The sequence below is a fragment of the Heliangelus exortis genome, chromosome 7 (genome assembly GCF_036169615.1).
Source record: "Heliangelus exortis chromosome 7, bHelExo1.hap1, whole genome shotgun sequence".
Taxonomy (NCBI): Eukaryota; Metazoa; Chordata; class Aves; order Apodiformes; family Trochilidae; genus Heliangelus; species Heliangelus exortis.
In genome coordinates this window covers 11,791,823-11,811,169 of record NC_092428.1, presented here as the reverse complement: position 1 = coordinate 11,811,169, position 19,347 = coordinate 11,791,823, and the positions used below count along the sequence as shown (strand labels likewise).

Below are 19,347 nucleotides of genomic sequence, written 5' to 3'. Positions count from 1 at the left end.
TATAGCAACAACCTTTTGCCAACAGTCAGGAATTAAAGTTACATCAGGTATATATGTGCATGTGTGTTGATGGTCTGACTGGTTTTAAGGAAAAAAACCATACAATCCCTGAAACCTTTGAAAATGAACATTACACATCTACTACTTCCCATACACAAGTCAAAAGTGCAATGTCCTCTGAAAAAAATTGCTCTTCAAAGGAAACCCAAAGAAGCAGATTTTCTTAGTGTTATGTTTAGTAAGTAAATGTGGGCATGTGTTGGAAATCAGAGGTTGGAATTTTTTTAATTTTTTTTTTTTTATATAAGCCAAGAGGGTTTATGTTCCAGAAGAAGAGATGAGATGAAGAATGAAGAAATACTTTGAAAATTACACATTCTTTCAAGTTTCATTCTCATTTGACATACATATTACAAAATAAAGATTTTTAAAAGTGCTATATGCTTTGTAAGTCTCATCACAATATGTAAAGCAAAAATTTGCACCTGCTGCCTAAGATGAAATGTTAGTGGCAGTGTTAGTGGTAGATTAGACTCTAGCTCTCTTATTTCCCACACTGTTTGGGAGAACCTTCTTCATCACATTAAAAGAAAAGACAAACAAACAAGCAAACCCCACTCTACACATATTCCATTTAGAGTCACCTTCTAAAGTAACAGACTCCATGAAGTTGATGACAGTTCACTTGCTTGCTTCATACAAAACCCGAGGCTCATTCTACCCCAGTATCTTGTGGTTTGATCAGCCAGTATCAGAGACAAAATGTTGAGAGGTATGCAGCCATGATGACACTGAGAGATATGCCAAAGGGATTTTTAAAAATTCCAACAAAAAAAAGTAAAAAAATTCATCCACCAGCACTCAGCTGTTAGCTGATTTCAAAAAGGTAGAGCAGTTTTCAGTAAACAATATTTTAAATCTTCAAGGACATACAGAAACATCCCTCCCACCCAGCAATCAGACGTGAAGGATTTCTGCAGCACAGTCTTCTGGCTCCGTGTAATGTGAGGAGTTTGTGTCTGAGTGGTGAACTCCAAGCATTTCTTTACTTTCAAAGTTTGGCTCCGTTAGTGCAGGTTTTTCAAAAATACTCTTTTTGCTAGTTTCTGGACAGTTCTGTACATATATTACTCGGTTATAAGCCTTAAGTCTCTTCCACAGCTGTACATACACTTTGCATTGTACATACATGAACAGAAGTCCTCCAGTGAAACCAATAGCCACAACCACCAGCTTAGTCCAAAATGGCCACTCTAGAATCCCTGTGAGAAAGAACATTAAAAAAGAAGAAAGAAAAAGAACCAGGTCAGTATCAGCTGAACTATAGTGGATCTCACAAAATCATCCTTTAAGGAAACTGTTAGAGAGTTTGGCCATGCAAACTATTGTTATTTTGCCATTTTTCAGTTAGGCCATTTTTGGTTTTTTTTCCCTTAAAGTCAAACACATGCAGACTTCTACTTCACGTATCACATTTGTTCTCACCTACCCGAGGAAAAGCAAAACAATTGATGCTCTGTGTCTGAGCCCTTGTGCAGCACAATCACAAACAGAGTCAAGGCAACAGCCAGTAATAAGCTTAGGTCCTTTTACACCTGTTTTTAAATGAAAATTGGATCCAATTATGAAAAGGATTCTATGACATGGCTTCCTTTTCAAAGAGGAAGGCTCAACTCCATGACCCAAGAAGTCTGTACAGTCATAGTCTTTAAACTCAAAAGGGGATGATTGTTACCATCTAGCTTGACATGTCCATTATGCAGACCAGACAATTTTATTTGTATCAGATCCAGCCACTTCGTGTTGAACTAGAGTGTCTCTTCTGATAAAAAACTGCAAGAGCTGAAGAATCTGAAGAATCCTGGAAAGCTGACCCTCCATATTAAAAATTACCAACATTACTTTTCTTGAATTTGCCTAGCTTGAACTTTTAGACATTGGATTTTGTTACATCTCTTTCAAGTACTTTAAAAATGCAAAACTATTCATTTTATACATTTTCTCCTTACATAGTCTTGTATCCACCCAGTGTCTCTCCTCTTTAATGGTAAGCAGCATCGCAAGATGGATACATAACCATGCTGAATCATCCACTATCAGCTTTCTTGGAGAATAAAACCATGGCCTCCCAAATATTCAAATTTTTTATCAAGATATGGGACAGTGTTCGTTTGGGAAAACATGGTAGCATATTTCAGCCTAAAATATTTTAGTCCCAAAATACAAAGGGCACTGTGATGTCTCTACTCCTGAAATCCCACCCATAATTAATACCTGAACCTCTGATCCACAGGTGAGCTACCTGATGCAATCTGCAGGCAATGACAGCACATGCTTGCCCCTCTGGAGACATGAATGTTCACCCACACAGACACTCCAGACACCCCAGCTCATTACAGCACTCCTCAGATTCATAATCCAAATGAGGGGAGCAAAGGCAGCATTATGACAAGGGCTAAAGATTTACACTAATCCTGCATTTACATTCATTTAATGTACTTATTAGCTAAAATAACCTGAAGACAATAAATCTTTGACAGCATATGCTTTTCCTTATCATATGAAGACCTTGCGCTGAAGAGCCAACAGTTTTCAGCATACACAAAAGGGAGAGGGTTAGATGGAACAGAAACACAGAGATTTAATTCAAAGCAGCTTTCACACTGAAGTCATGAACAATTAAACTGATGCCCAAATGAGAAATGACAGCAAAACTGTTCAGTTCAAAGTATTCAGCTCTGAAGAGACTGTCACAGCACAGTGGGTTTGCAGGTTTTACCAGTACTTAGCTACCTGCCCAGATGATGCTCTTCAATCACCAGCAAAACATTTTCCAGCTGCATGTCTGGCTGGCATGCAACGAATGCTCTGTGAGAAAAGAGAGCTTGCCTTCTAATGCCTCCCAGCTTGGGTTGGTACCAAACCATCAGCTCAGGTGCCTGAGCAACAGTTCTGTGACAGCTACAGATTTGCAGTACAGCACACCAAGGTAAAGAAAACCTATTACTCAAGAACTTAAAGACACTCTGGCAGTGCAAGGGGTGGGCAGCCACCACATGACTTGTACAGTACACCTCATCTCAGCAGAATGAACTGGAGTCCTAAGAATCAACCTGAATTTCTTCTGCTTCAGGCACAACCACTCATAAATATTTCTTCAGTCTAACATGGCTCTCACAGGAAACTTGTGCTAACCCACCTCACAGATGACTGAATAGGAAGAAAACCGTTGATTTACCTCAAAGATTTGGATTTAGGATACTCCTACTTCCCCTCTTTTTAAAAAAACTTCTGGTTTTTTCCAGTTAAAATGCAGCCATAATAGCAAATAAATACTTACATTTTTATTTTCTAAGTGTTCCAATTCAAAATTAAATTATCAAAGGCAGGTTAATTTTGTGTCTGGCTACTGTGGACTAGCTCTCATATCTGTGCTTTTCTCAAGTGCAAACTAAGTTGCCTTGGAATAGACTTAAAAAGCACCCACAGATGAATTTACACTGATTTAAATAAATAATTTTAGAACCGTACTTTTAAACCAACCCAACCTCAGGCTAAATCTGATTTGTCCTAAATGTAATAATTAACTGCACACTCATGCTCCACATTCTCTCTGTCTTCAGGATAAATAATTATTCCAAGAGAAAAAGTGGGAAGATGAGCAAGTAACATACCAGTAGTCTGTCCCTGTTTAATCTCTTCAGCAGTCCTATCTATCAGGACATAGAGAGACCACACAACGCAGGTGATGGCAATGATATGGAATGTTACAGAGCACATGATCTTCCTCCTCTCACTGGCTGTCATCTGCAGCTTTTCCCACTGGCAAGAAACCCAGAAGAAGAACAAGAAATTAGGTGTTTATTGTAGTTACTAGAGAGTATAAAAAGAGAACACTGATAACAACAAAAAGCAGTCAGGAGACCAGTTTTCTCCTAACATGGATTTTAAAAATAAGACAGCATTATTGCTCTGACCAGATGATGCACGTGATGGCAGGCAGCTTACCCTTATGTGAGAGGAGCTGTCCTGGTGCCAGGGGGGTATCTGGTGCTCAGCTCTGATTCAGAGCCCCAGCACAATCCTGCTTACCCAGGCAGGCACAACTCCAGCACACTGGGACCCTAACGCAAGGCCTGGTCCAGAGCAAGCAGGGATGCTCCTTTGTGTGCTCCCCACTCAGCAGCCAGAACCCAGTCACTGCCTGGCATTGTGCCTTGCTCAGGCAGACGTTCAATAAAACACTAAATAGAAGTGGTACATGATCCAATTGACCAGTGTGTGCAAGACATCTCACACTGAACTCTGCTAAGAGTCCCTAAGTGTGTAGCCAAAACTGTTTAGCTCTCACCTTATACCTCTGGGGGTTTCATTCGATCTTCTTGTCTATTTAACAATTCTTACAGCAGTGACAGCTATATTTTATTTTCAGTGTTTTAAGTGCACTTAAATATAAGTGCACTAAGAATATACAGTAGAAGTGGGATGACAACTTTGTAAATGAGAGGATACAGCAAATAAAGTCCCCAGGCCTGCATCTATGAGTAGTGTTTATATAGCCCAAATAGAAACTACAAAGTCAGGTTATTTAGAAAAGCCAGAAATAATCCACCACTTCCCCTGGGAGACCATCCTAATGTTTGATTGTCCTCACAATAAAAATTTTCCTCTTATGTTCTATCAGAATTTCATCAACTTATGCCCATTGTCCCTTGTCTTGTCCATGTGATTCCTCGTAAATAGGGTCAAGTCCCCTTTGCCCTTCACCTTCCTCTTTGTCCTTCCTCACCTATTCCTGTTTGCTTTGGCATCCTGGGAGGATTTGGTCTGTTCCTCTGCCTGTGGTCTCAATCTGTGTCATCCTGAATCTGTGTGTTCCTGCCTCCAGCTCCTGACACCTGCTCACTTCAGGAGTCCAGCCTGGACCTTCCCAGGGCTGCCCTGCAGCCTTGGTGGTGATGTGAGCATTATTGGGGGAAGAAGGGAGGAGGAATGTATTGTTTTTCTGCATATTTGTATATATTTAATAATTTTTCCTTTTTTATCATTGCTGTTTCATTAAAACTGTGTAGTTTAGTTTCCAACCCATAAGTCTCTCTTCCGTATTCTTTCTTTACTCTTTCTTTATCAGGGAGGGGAGGGGAATTAATAGAGAGCATCTGTCATTTGGTTAATTGCTGGCTCAGTGTTAAACTGTGACAACTGAGAAACAGTGATTTGAAGGATGTTTAACCTGAAATCCTCATATTTTCAAGAGAACTCAAAAGCTATGTGGAACTCAGAGCAGCAAACTACAGTAGTACAAAACTCCACATCTACACACAGAGCTGCTGGGCTGCAATAGCTGACTCTCAGAGATGTCTTCCACAGCCATTGACTTTGCCAGGTTGAGTGTTAATTCAAATCCTTTAGCACCTATATAAAAGTTACCAGACTTACCAAGGAGCCACCAAAACGTGCTGAATATGTGGAAGGTGCTTTGGGCTCACGAGCAAGGACTGTCTCTTTTCAGATTGGATGTGTGTTTAACACAAAGCATTTCCTTGGGGAAGCAGATCTTGTGCCTACCTTTCGCAAAGGCTTCAGTTTTGTCTCCATGATGAACTCATATTTGCAGAGTTCACAGCATCGTGTGTCTGAGCTCTTGATCCACTGCTGCAGGCAGGCTTGGTGCACAAAATGAAGACTTCCCGTGCAGTGGCAGGGGGTAATCAAAGGGCTCTCATCATCTCCTTCACAGTGACATATCCTGAACCAGAAGCAAAGCTGCTTGTTAGGAGAAGAGGAAGCAGAAAGGGTGTGGAAGAGGCATGTAATATCTGTGATCACACACAGCTGTCCATTGAGCAGCCTGAGATACACATAAAGAAATGCATTCCATAAAGGAGCTAAAGTCAAAGAGCTCCCTTGCTGTGCAAGCACATACACAGGCACAAAATAATTGAACACAGACACTGCTAACTAGACAGATGCTTTCTAACACATGAGGTGGACACACAGAGCCTGACAGAAATGCACTATTCAAAAGAAAAATCAGGGTAAGAAATTACAATGCTACATCTAGAACAATAGTACTTAACTGAAAATAGCATTTAAACAGATCAGGCAGCACTTCCTAAGATAAAATATGCAGAGAGCTACTTGTGGATTTTAATCTGAAACAGAAGATAAAGCTAAATTCCCAATCCAATGGTGACATAGCCCACCCTAGTATAATGAAGAGTTAATTTAGACAGCCTGAAGTTATTATTTCTAGTACAATTGCTAAAAGACAGATCCACGCTGGAGAGCTACAGCACTTTCTCTCCCCAAAACACACCTACTCTAAATGGACTAATGGTTTTGTTCTTACTTCACAAGAATTGCTAAGGAAGCAACAGCTTTGCAAAATTCCCCCTTTCCCTCACAGCCTAACCATGCAAACAAGGACATCTGATATAGTCTTGCTAACAGCAGCTGGCTTTGGTTTTCCAACTTAAATTTATATACAACCATTGGGATACATCAAACATCACAAAGTCCTTCTAACCAAGTTGAAGAGGTCATAAATTGAAAGGGGGATGGCTGGTAAGGAGCTCAGGGAATGAATGTAGGTTACTGAGCATATGTGAAGTATGCCCTGGCATGCTGCCATCCCTGTCTATTACTGAAATCTCTTACTGATGTGTAGCATCTTGCCTCTTGCTGATAGCTGGCAAGTGGAAATGAAGGAGTTGGTGGATTACAAAAATGTCTAGTTGATGACAAGCCAGCAGGGAACTAGATTTTGCTGGTAATGAGGGGGAAAATCAAACAGTAACAAAGACAGTTTCAGAATGTGCTGTCAGGGAGAAGAAAGATTAGGACAGTAAAATCCTAAGTAAAGACATGGGACATTTGCTCCTGTACTTGGTGCCTCCTGCTCCTCAGTCACATTTGGAAGCTGGAATGGGGCAGGTCAGCAGACAAGTCACCATGAAGACAGTCCAGAGCTGGCTCTTCCCTCCACCTGTGCACATGATTAATTCTTTGTAGCTGGAACAAGAACATCCATCCCTTTTGGCCCTTACACTATGAACATCACACAGGCCTACTAGTGACACCCAGTGGTCAGATCCCCCTTTCGACTATGGCATCCACAAGTAAGAGTGTGGTGGGATGCAAACTGTGAGGAAAAGATGGGGAAAAGAAATAATCATAATCTATATTGACTTGATCTCAGAAGCAATGCTTAAACAGCCTCTTTTCCTCATGACTCCCCACCCTCTGACCAAAACCAGCAGTGGCTGTCCAGACAACACACAACTCATTAAGTGAATTGCTAAGACATGTTCAGCTTGACCTTTAATATTCATAGCTGATTCTCTCATGATATGCCCAGTTTGGGGCATAAGAGAAAAACACCATCTCAGAATCTCAAACCTAAAACAAACTGGAAGAGAATTAATTTGACTTGAAAGGAACTACTTTTGCTTAGTAGCCTTGTTAAGTGCATCAGAGGGATACAGGACAGCAAAGAGAAGGCTGCATGCTTCCAATGGCACATATTAAAACAAGATGACAGGGTGAAAGACAGAAACAGCACAAATGCAGGGGAAAACTGAATGGCTACTACCACACATGGGAGGGCTTGAAGGTAGGTGGTTCTCTGATAAACCAACCTGCAGGTATCCCCCGATGTGGACACAGGGGAGAGAGGGGGCAATTTTTCTGAGAGGGGGGAAGGGCAGTCAAGGTCACTATCCTTCTCAACTGAACAGAGTGGTGCCCGCTGCTCATTTGTTTTCAATTTCACTGAGGTGCTGTCCTCAAAGACGTCATCATCTCCCATATCATCAGAGTAGAAGTCTGTGCTTTCCACCAGCATGCTGGAGGATTTCTCAGCTTGGAAGTGACTGGAATAGCTCTCCAGTTCATGAAACTTATGCAGGCTGCTGGTGCTGGAGGTGTGGGAGAAGGAAAAAAGGTAACGCAACAGTTTTTTGCTCCTTGAGGTGTCATGGTCCACTTTGTCCTCCAGCAAGGGGATATGTACAGTGCTGCTGTTCTCTGCTGCTCCTGATGCACTCGAGTAGTTGGAAAGGGAAGGGATATAGGAGTGCTTAGAATTGCTAAAAGGCCTGAGATTCAGCGGTTTCCTTTCTTTAAGATGAAATTTGTTAATCCTTAAACACTGCTCTTGAGTCGGGGCCAATTTGCTTTCCGAGCATGTTCTCTCCACATAGTGAAAGCCCTCACGGGTGCTCTGTGCCTTCTGGTCCATGTCGTTGAGGGACTTGGAGAATTTCAGAGTGCGGGTGGGCTTTCCATTCTTATGAGACCTGAGTGCCTGGCCCCAGTCCTGCCCATGGGAGCTCCTCTTTGCTGCATGTAACGTGTCCTGACTGATTATTGTCACAATGACCTCTTGTGTCAGAGGGGTCTGGCAGTGAGGATTTTTCAAGACAACAGCAGACTGTACTGGACTGTGATGACAACACTCAGAAAACACTGCACTGGAACTGCATGCAGAACAGTGGAATAAAAGCACAGAAAGTAAGAAACAATTACATAAGAGAACACGTATAATAAAAAGTGAAGAAATGAGAATTACAGCTAGTGTTGGGATGGCAAACATAGCAAGGGCCAAACAGTCAGTAGGATTCAATAAAGCAGTGTTAGAGGGCAGTTGAATCAAACAAAAGAGACACTTCAAATGGGAACCCCACACTGCTTATTTTCCCACACATGTGCTTTTTCAGTTTTCTCTTAATTTGAACCTTGTTTGAGCCTCACTGTAGCCATGCAAAAAACACACTTTACCTGCAGATGTCCTGGTTGGATGGTGTAACAGAAGTCCGAGAGAAGCTGTGAGGGGCAGAGATAGAGGTTGGACTTCCAGCCTGCAGTGAAATTAAAGAAAAAGCAAGTCACAACTCAAAAGAGTGTGGTATGCAGAGCAATCACCTTCAGGGCTAGACACAGCATATTGAGTCAGATATCACTCTGCATCAGGTATTTAAGGGCTAATTGCAAGAAAGCAGCTTTACTGTCAAATGCTAAAAGGGGAGGGCACACAGCCCCATCCTTGGAAAAGTGGTAATCACAACAAAAACATTTTTTCCCAAGGTCAAATGCAGCCATCACTGGAGCAGAACCGGAACCTGCTAGATGTCAAACATTGTACAGAACAAAAGCTCAGGAAATGAGCAATGCTACATTAATCAGAATAATTAGGTGGAGATGTGGTTGTATATACTGGTTGCAATTTAGCTACCACATAATAGCTAATCCTTCCACTTACAATGATGACAAGAGATTAGAGGCTTGGGTCTTGTGTTTGTTTGGTTTTTTGGTTTTTTTTCACACAACAGAACCATGAGTAATTCAGCAACCCATATACTACTTGGGGACTTCCTTCCATGCTAGCATATATATATATATATATATGAGCACCATCTGCCTCGTAAGACCCAGCAAGGGCACAGTGAGAAATAGAATAACTGAAGAATTCAGTATTTAGCTGAGCTGAGCTCAGTTGAGCTAACTCAAAAAAAAGAAAAGAAAAAAAAAAACAAACAAACAAACAAACAAAAAAAAAACCCCCAAAAAACCCTAGACTCCAGTCATATTTAACATTTAATAGACAAGCCTCTAAAATAAATATCGCGAGAATGGTCAATCTTAAGTTGGGACTTGACAGGCTATTACTACAGGCCTTTTCTGCCACTCTATTCTGTGAGTCAATAACAGAAACTTCTCAAGACGTAGAGGTTTTTGAAAGGTAAAGACCTGCATTGATAAATATTGAGAATATTCTTCCATGTTTCACAAATCCTGGATGCGCTTTGCTGCTCACCCACCAGAAGCAAAAGGCTTCTCACATTTAAAAATTAAAGAAAAAGGCCTTCTGCAGTGGTGTTCAGATAATCACAGCAACTCTGAATGCAGCAATCCCTGGAAGTCTCTGGAGGGTTACCATCAGAAATATATATATATATGTCTGTGTATGTACATGTATATATATCTGTACATACACATATACAAAACTGTGTGCGCTCACAGCTAGTTCTCATCTTGCCCCCAGTCTATGAACAGTCCAATCCTGTTGGTGTAGGAGCTCAGCCTTTTCTGATTACCTACTTGTGACTACAAACTGCACACTGAAAAGCAAATAACTCACCCTGTCTCAAAAGATAATCTTTAAAGTGAGCCATATGGCTTGGGTATAACCCAAGAAAACCTGCCTATCTGAGATGGCACTTCTGGGTCTAGCTGCTGTTGTCTTATTCTGGGCTACATTGAAATGATATCTCATTTTAAAGAACAGGGTCTGTCACATTCTAAAAACCTTATTAAAATATTCATTGGAGGTAAAAAGTTAGGAAAAATTAACTCCACAAGAATTCCTCCACTGATTTGAAGTCTGAAGGAAGCAAAGAAAAGTCTTCTCCCCAGCTTCATAATATCTAGGTGCCACAAGAACAGGAACAACTCTGTGGCCCTACTACAGGAGCAACAAAACCACCTAGAAGTCTCAACTAAGGGCATGGAACTAACCTGCTAAGTACTATACACATTTAAGAATTAAATAATACCTCTCCTTTAGGCAGACCAAAGACTTAAGAAGCAAAATTTTAAGCTATTTACACAGCAGGAACTGAACCGCACAAAGAGGTTAATACAAGTTTAGCGATAGAGCAAGAAGCCAACACTCCCCAGCCCAAATTTCAACCTGTCAAAAACTCTGATAATAAAAGATGTCTCAAGTGCCACTAAACTAGGTGACTCCCTTCTGAGGGAAACAGAAGGTCCCATTTGTCAACCAGACCCATCCCACAGGGAAGTCTGATGCATCCCTGGGGCTCTGGTTAGAGATTTTAAAAGGAAGCTCTGTGGTCTGGTGCAGCCCTTCAACTACTACCCTCTCTTGGCTATGATGAGGCTGCAGTGAGAAATCCAAAGGCAATTAAAAATACTTCACCAGGGCACTGGGGTGACTGGTCCAAGGCTCAGGTGCACAGGTGGTGTTTTCATCAATCCCTCAAGAGGTAGGAAAAAATACTAAAAGATTGAGGAAAACACACCTGATTAATGAGTGGCTCAGAGACTGGTGCTGCCACTGAAATTCTGGGTTCTTGGATCATGGGGAAGTTTATATGGCACCAGGTCTGCTGGCAAGAGCTGAAGTACATCTGTCACAAAGGGGAAAAAGGATACTCACACATGAGCTGGCAGAGCTCATTGAAAGGGCTTTAAACTAGTACTGAAGGAGGGTGGGGGTAAAACTGGGCTTACTGGAGAGAAGCCTAGGAGTTGTACATCAGGACAGTGTAGTAATAAGGGGGAAGGGGACAAAACTAGACCTGTGAGGAATAAATCCAGGGTCAGGTTGCCAGGGTTTATAGAGTGGTGTGCTAGTGAAGACCCTCACTCTGCCACCTCAGCTGTGTTGGCTGACAGAGAAATAACGTGAAATGAAAATGCAAGGGTTATTAATGGTTTAGAAAGCATAGGAACACCTGAGAAGAGACAGGTAGAAATTAGGGCCCATGCCCACAAAAAGGTATTGGGATCATTAGCCCACCTGAAATTCATCTATACCAATACATGCTGCATGGGCAACAAGCAGGGAGAGCCAGAAGCCATGATCCATCAGAAAAACTGACATGGTGGCTATCACAGAAATATGGTGGGATGCCATGACTGGAGTGTCACAATTGATGGCTATAACCCCTACAGGAGGGATAGACAAGGAAGGAGAGGCAGTGGGGTGGCCCTGTATGTTACAGCTGCCTAGAACTTGAAAGTAGTGCTGAAAGGGTTGAGTGTCTTTGCATCAGGATTAAGGGCAAGGCCAACAAGGCTGATATCCCTGTGGGAGTCTGCAAGAGATCTCCCAACCAGGGCAGTGAGGTGGACACAATAGTACATAAGCACCTAGAAGAAATCCTGCAGTCATATGCCCTTGTGGGCGATTTCAACTTCCCTGATGTACACTGGAATCACAACACAACAGAGAGGCAACAACACAACCAGGCAACAGCCCTGGAGGTTCCTGGAATGTGTCAAGGATGTGACTCAGCTGGTGAGTGAACCAACCAGGGAAGTGCCCTGCTGGACCTACTCTTTGTGAACAGGAAGGGTTGGTAGGAGATGTGACAGAGGTCACCTTGGACACAGAAACCATGAAAGGATACCAATCTCTACCAGGAGGGGGGGCAGCAAAACTTCTAACCCTAAACTTCCAAAAGGCAAACCTTAACTTTAGTACCCTGACTGCCAGAAACCCTTGGGAATCTGTTATGAAGGATATAGGAGTCCAGGAAGGCTGAACACTCTTTGAGGCAGCCTTGAAGGCAGAGGAGGAGGCCATCCCCATGTGCTGTAAGGCAAGCCAGAGGCACAGAAGCCCAGCCTGGCTGAACAGGGAGCTTTGGCTGGCACCCAGGGAGAAAAAGAGTTTATAGTCTTTGGAAAAAGAGGCAGGCCACTCACAAGAACTACAGAAATGTTGGGAGCCTATGTAGGGTGAGAATCAGAAGGGCCGAAGCCCAGCTAGAAATTAATCTGGACTCTATGGTAAAAGACAGCAAGCAAAAATTCGATAAATATATTAAAAATGAAAGAACAACCAGGGAGACCCTCCATTCCTCATTAGATGCAGGAGGAAACATGGTGATAAAGGGTAAGGAAAGAGCTGAGGTGCTTAATGAATCCTTTGCCTCATTTTTTAGCAATAGGACAGGTTATAAAGAAGAAACACAACTCTCTAAGCTAGGAGACAAAAACCAGGAGCAGAATGACCTCCTCACAATCCAGAAGGAGATGGTCAGTGACCTGCTACATCACATAGATGTCCATAAATCTATGGGGCTGCATGGGATGCACCCAAGAGTGCTGCAAGAATTGGCTGAGCCACTTGCCAGTCACTTGCCATCATTTACCAGCAGTCCTGGCTGATAGGAGAGATACCTGCAGATTGGAAATCAGCCAACATAACCCCCATATATAAGAAGGGATGGAAGGGAGCTCTGGGAAATGACAGGCCTGTTTACTTGATTTCAGTACTGGGGAAGCTGACAGAGCAGATCATCCTGAGTACCATTATGGGGTACAGACCGAACAACCAGGTGATCATGCCCCGTCATCCTGGGCTCATGAAGGGCAGGTCCTGTTTGACTAACCTGATCTCCTTCTAGGAGAGGGTGACCCACTTATTCATTGAGGGAAGGGCTGTGGATGTTGTCTACTTTGACTTTAGCAAGGTCTTTGACACAGTTTCCCACAGCATTCTCCAGGAGGAGCTGGCTGCTCATGGAATGGCACACACAGGATCTTTCTATAGAGACAACAGAGCTGAAGGCACTAGAGAAAGGAGGTTATTTATAATTTCAGAATCTCTCCAAGCATAACTCAACCTGCCTGCAGCATAGGATTACTGTTGACTAAACAGTAATAACTGCACAGGTTCTGCAGGGAGAAGAATAAATAAAATATAGCTCTTTGATGTTAAAATCTTCCTCAAAATACCTTGAATAGATTGAGGGAAGAAAAGAGAAAAGGAAACTCCTGCAGGTTTCTCCTACACAGGGTGCCCTCATACCTGTATAAAGGAAGAACCCAGCGCCAGGTGAGGGGATTTGTCATAGGACAGGGGGACTATTACACCCCTGATGAACACGGCTGCACTGTGCATGAGTTTTGAGATTACTTGCTCTTGTGGGTGGGGAAAAGAACATACCTTAATCTTCACACTCTACAATTTTCTCTGTGTTTTCCTTTGCTCAGCAGCTCAGTAGAAGGATTTCTAAATTACCTTTTAAAAAGCAGCTTCTCTTTCCCTGCTCCAGGCTCATATACCTGAACACCTCTGAGCAGTGGTTCTTTTCAGTAAGCCTTGGTCATCTGACATGACTACAGGATAGCTAAGCTATGAGACTGAAAAACCTGAGCTGCTTTTCTACAGATGAACACTCACTGAATCCATCAAAGCTTCAGGCAACAGCAGACATGTGTACTCATATGCTTTTCTAAATCTGTTCCAAGTTGATGAACAGCCTAAGTGGATTTTAAATTTCATACCAAGGTTAGGCTACCACTTTGTGTCTGCACTGGCTGCCATTCAGCCCAAGAATAATTTAATATTCTACAGTGTGCTTCTGCTCAAAAGATAAAACTCTACAGACCTTCAGAAAAGAAAAAGTATTTACATTTTTAAGGAGTCTGCTTTTGATTCTTTTGCTGTGATCTCAGTATTAGCATTTTCGGAGTTTATCCCTTAGAGGGCCATGAAAATAAGACAACAGAGTGCTCCCTCACTACACTAAAATTAGAGCAGGCAGATGACCTGAAGATATTTTCATAAATCAAAACATCAATTTCAGGTTATATCTGACACTAAAGCTAAGAATATGATTTTTTTTGAGGATAACTTTTTACAGATAAGCTTTACTAGTGACATAGCTTGTAAGCACAATTCCTTTAAAAACAGAGGGCAGGAATTACCAACACAGTGAAAATCCCTTTTTTAGCTGCTCTCAGTGACTAGCTGTGTTTTAGGGTTAATTTCATCTACTTTTAGAGGATGAAGATTCTATAAAGTTTAATTAGTTTTCTGTGTGGTTTGTATGTATCACGGTGGCTTCTTGGGAAAAATGCTGTCCTAGGTAAACTGTTGAACTTTGGGTCTGGGCTGTGCCAACTGGGAGTGTTTCAATCAGCATCCCTGCACTTGAACAGGGCAAGATGGGAACTGGGCCATGTGCAAAGTCCCATGACTAAATCAATTCAACCTGTCTTCAACACCTTTTTTTTTTTAAAAAAAAAAAAAACACAACAACATAATTTTAATTTTTAATTTCAAAAACAAACATGGAAAATATTCCAGAAACACAAACATTTTATGAGGAACAGATTTAAAAGGACTGCTTGAAATGTACATACCAAAAAAAGTAAAGAAGGGCCTGGAGGAATGCCACATCCCCCAGTGTGCAATAGACTGCACAAAACCTAATGGCATTTGAAGATCCTCCTACATCTTATTCGCTCCTCCTTTTTCTGCTGCTTCTGGCTTGCATCCCTAGCCATGTATTCAAGTGACTGCTTTTTTCTTGGCCTGGCTACATGTACTAGCATCTCTTCAGCTTCTCTTAGCATCTGCCTCTTGGAGAGCTGCCTTTTTGCCTCTTCCTCCCAAGTGACAGCTCCAGCTGGCACCAACACTCAGGGTCTATGTTTGAAGAGGTCCTGCTACATCTACGAGCTCATCTCATTTTTAGTGGCACTATCTGTCTGCTTCTCTTCTTGATAACTTTTAGCCCTGGGGTACTGCTTTCCTTGGTCACACTGAGTAACACAGCATCCTCCCTTGGCTAAAGGCTGTGGTATGCATGGCATTTGACACTGTCCCACATGACATCCTGGTCTCCCAACTGACAAGACATGGATCTGACAGATGGACCACTCAGTGGATAAGTAATTGGTTGGATGGCTGCACCCAGAGAGTTGTGGTCAATGGTTCAGTGTTCAAGTGGAGGCAAGGGATGAGTGGTATTCCTCAGGGGTCAGTACTGGGACTATTAAAAATCTTTAATGGAGACAGTGGGATGGAGTGTGTCCTCAGCAAGTTTGCTGATGATACCAAACTGTGTGATGTGTTTGATACCTTAGAGGGAAGGCAGATCATCCAGAGGGACCTGCACAGGCTGGAGAGTTGGGCCCATTCCAGCCTGATGAAATTCAGCATGGCCAAGTGCAAAGTCCTGCACCTGGGCCAGCGCAACCCTAGGCACAAATACAGGCTGGGGGAGAAGGGATAAAGAGCAGCCCTGAGGAAAAGGAATTGGGGTTGGTAGTAGATGAGAAGCTCAACATGAGCCACCAGTGTGTGCTGACAGCCCAGAATGACAACAGCATCCGGGGCTGCATCCAAAGCAGAATGGCCAGCAGGGAGAGGGAGGTGATTCTGGCCCTCTACTTACAGCTTTGGAGGCCCCAGCACAGGAAAAATATAGACCTGTTGGAGACAGTCCAGAGAAGTGCCACAAAGATGATCAAAGGGCTGGAGCACCACTGCTTCAAAGATAGGTTGAGAGTTGGGGCTATTCAGCCTGGAGAAGAGAAGGCTCCAGGGAGACATTACAGGGGCCTTCAGGCACAAGAAGGAAAGCTGGGGAAGGGCTTTTCACCAGATAAGGCAGTGATAGGACTAGGGGCAATGGTTTTAAACTCAAAGAGGGTAGATTTAGGTTAGGTATTAGGAAGAAATTCTTCACCATGAGGGTAGTAAGATACTGGAATAGGTTGTCTAGGGAGGTTGTTGATGCCCCCTCCTTGGAGGTGTTCAAGGCCAGGCTGGATGAGGCCTTGTGCAACCTGGTGTAGTGGGAGGTGTCCCTGATCATGCAGGGGGGTTGGATCTTGATGGTCTTAAAGGTCCCTTCCAACCCAAACCATTCTGTGACTCTCAGTTCTGACTTAGTCCTTCCCACTCACATTGCACTCTGCAACTTAGAGCACTGGACAGACGTACAGTAACAATCACAGTGAGTTCAAAATAACATATCAGCACCAGAAAGTCTTTGAATCAAACATCATTGCCAAGCATTAACAAAAGATTTGCTACATTGCTATGCTGTAATCTAGGTTTGGATGGAAGGATAACTGGTGAAACAGTCATTTGCAGGAAGCATGATCATTATTTCTATACATACACACATCAATGTATTTGGAACTGCAGCATATAATTGATTAAACTCAACTTGAATTAAAAAGCTCCCCTTAAAATTGTGTAACGTTAGCAAGCTCTGAGGATTTCACAAAGGGCTATATAGGCAGTCAAGCATTTCTATACATTTCCTTTACACGTTTTCAATCTGCCTCATTGGACAGGTTGTTCCACTATTCTAAACAAAAATAAAAGGCACTTTCCTATTAAGCCTCAGAAATAATGAAAATTTTTCCCCACACTTCAGTTTCCATACAGCATCCCAATACTATAATCTTTCCCATTTTCTCCTACAAATTGTTTGCAAAAGCCAAACTGCCTGTAGACTGCAAAATAAATTGTTGCAGCTTAGCACCAAACTGGCTGGATGTACAATGCAGCATTCGGATCTATGAGGCAAATCCAAGGAATGACTACGTCAATGGAACTTCTACCTCCTGCCCTTGTTACAAGTTATCTCCAGAGTAGAATAGGTACAGAGAATGGATCAGACACAGAGGTGACAGAGGAGCAGGAGGGAACGTTTCAACTAAAAAGTCTCACCCTCTGAAGTGGCAAAGCTGACCTTTGCTCCCCTGGGAACTTGAGCTTTTACAGCACATAACAATCATGCAAATATTGATATTGCATTTGCCAGCACTCCCAAGGAGATCTTTGCCAGGGGGCAAGGTCCTTCCACTTCACTGCCACACAACCAGTTGTCAATGAATTAGGAGTGGACTGTGCAACTTTGTATAGGTACCAAACTGCTGCTGACAAACAGGTTGTGCTGAATTTCAGACATTCTGGCAAACCACACTTAATGATAAAACTACCAACTCTGCTGAAGATCCAGTAAAGGATCTTCTTCCTAAGAAGAGAAGAGCCAGGGTAAGAAGGAACAGGCACAGTCTCATTTTAGAAAAGCACAGATGAGAAGATATCCTCACATGGTATTTATTTCAAATATTGATTTCCCCCCCAAGATAAGATCTTGGGCATCTTGCTCTCACCAAGCTAAGGATTCTGACAGTGTGAAAGAAAACCCACTATAGCTTCTGTTGCATGTGGCCTGTAAAGGAGTCTGCAAAACATCAGACTTCTAATGTTTCAGAAGTAACAGTCAATGACAGAAAAGCATAAGAAGCATTTTCTACTGGTCACATTGTCACATATATCAACCCAGTTTTGAAATTAAAGAAATCCCAGTATCCACAAGTTTATCAAAGACTAAGATTTATCTAGGAACATACCTTTGAGATGTTACTAGAGCGGCTCATGGAATGCCCCAAAGCCTTTTCATTCTGAAAGAGAAAAAACAGGATCACTGCAGCAACAAATCATGGTTATGAGGATATTTTAAAGCTGGTATTAGAAATCAAGTTCCATGGAGAAAGTCCTACAGGTGTGTTTTTTAAGAACATTGCTTCTATTGACACCGATTCATGATAATCACTGAATTACATTCTTTGCTTAACAAAATATCATCTTGCAGAAAACCACAGAGGCAAGACAAGTAGAAACTGAGAAGCACCAGGACAATGATTTCTTCTCTCTGTGAATACTGCAAAGCCCTTTTGTCAGATGGCATCCGTTTTGGAAAGAATATTTCTCAGCCCTGCTTCATCTACATCTAAAGGAAAATATCCAATCACTAAAACTGAAAGCTCTTGCTTAAAGAAAAATGAAACTATCACAGACATGTCTGGAAATAATTGTGACTAACCACACGCATGTAATTTCAGAACATAAAGCAGAATTACTGAGGAACTTCTTATTTACCACAGAACTCAGAATTAAACTGGAAATATCACGCAAAGGAGAAATGCAGAAGCTGCAATTATCAAAACTGAAAGCAGTGCCAATTGTATCTGTTACTCACTTTCCAGTGTGCAGACCCTGACTGATAAGGATGACAATCTTATATCCTACCAAAATATACTGTAGCTTTCACAAGAGACTTCATCCTTTAAGGGTTTCTGGTTTCTGAATATCAGTTTACCACAAATGTAAGAGGGCATGACTGCTCCACTGGGAAGAACCTAGAAATTGCTCTGCAAAAGCTTTCCTGAATAAACCGAAAAAGAAATACTTTGTTCTAAACAATTAAAAACAGAGCAAATAATTTTTGGCTGCAGTATCTATGTTCCTCTAAGTCTGTGGAGCTGGTTTACAAACTGGTTTGAGATTTAAACCCTCCGAAAAAAAAAATTAAATTTACTACTTTCTCCTATGGGCACTATGTTAGGTAACAGTTTCCAGAAATGCATCTTTTCACCTGGGATTTTAAGAACTATACTCTTTCACCTTTATTTCTGAGAGAATTTAACCTAACAAAGACACTTTGACAGCACTTTCTTCCAGTTCCAGTTCTCATTGGTACTGACTTAGACAGAGATTGAGATCAGAAGTCCTGCATATGTCCTGCAAATGGGGACATAAACCCACACCTGAAGAGGCACTGCTGTTACTTCAAGATCAGCATGGATACAGCACACTGGATTCAGACCTCCTGCCTCTTCTCTGTTACAATTCAAGCAACCTTTCCACATATGCACATGCTGCATCCACACCTTGAGATCCCTGTGGTCCCAGACACTTCTTCCTACAGCACATCCCCAGCACAACTTCAAAGCTTTGTGTTTTGAAAAGAGAAGGCAAGGTAAAAACTTGAGCATGTG

At 42.1% G+C, this 19,347-nt stretch overlaps 1 protein-coding gene across 8 annotated transcripts in view; it reads right to left on the bottom strand.

Moving 5' to 3' along the window:
- Window positions 1–259: 259 nt before the first annotated feature.
- MARCHF8 (membrane associated ring-CH-type finger 8) overlaps window positions 260–19,347 on the bottom strand; it is an 84,109-nt gene continuing 65,021 nt past the window's right edge. For 4 of the 8 annotated variants that reach the window (XM_071748821.1, XM_071748822.1, XM_071748825.1 and 1 more), the window contains 6 exons: window positions 17,920–17,970; window positions 8,782–8,861; window positions 7,641–8,480; window positions 5,569–5,749; window positions 3,675–3,822; window positions 260–1,262 (listed from right to left, as the gene is read on the bottom strand). In XM_071748821.1, the coding sequence (XP_071604922.1) occupies window positions 958–1,262; window positions 3,675–3,822; window positions 5,569–5,749; window positions 7,641–8,480; window positions 8,782–8,861; window positions 17,920–17,970 (1,605 nt within the window). In that variant the 3' untranslated portion in view covers window positions 260–957. The remainder of the gene's footprint in view (window positions 1,263–3,674; window positions 3,823–5,568; window positions 5,750–7,640; window positions 8,481–8,781; window positions 8,862–17,919; window positions 17,971–19,347) is intronic. The other 4 variants (XM_071748827.1, XM_071748828.1, XM_071748824.1 and 1 more) reach the window with 3 other exon arrangements.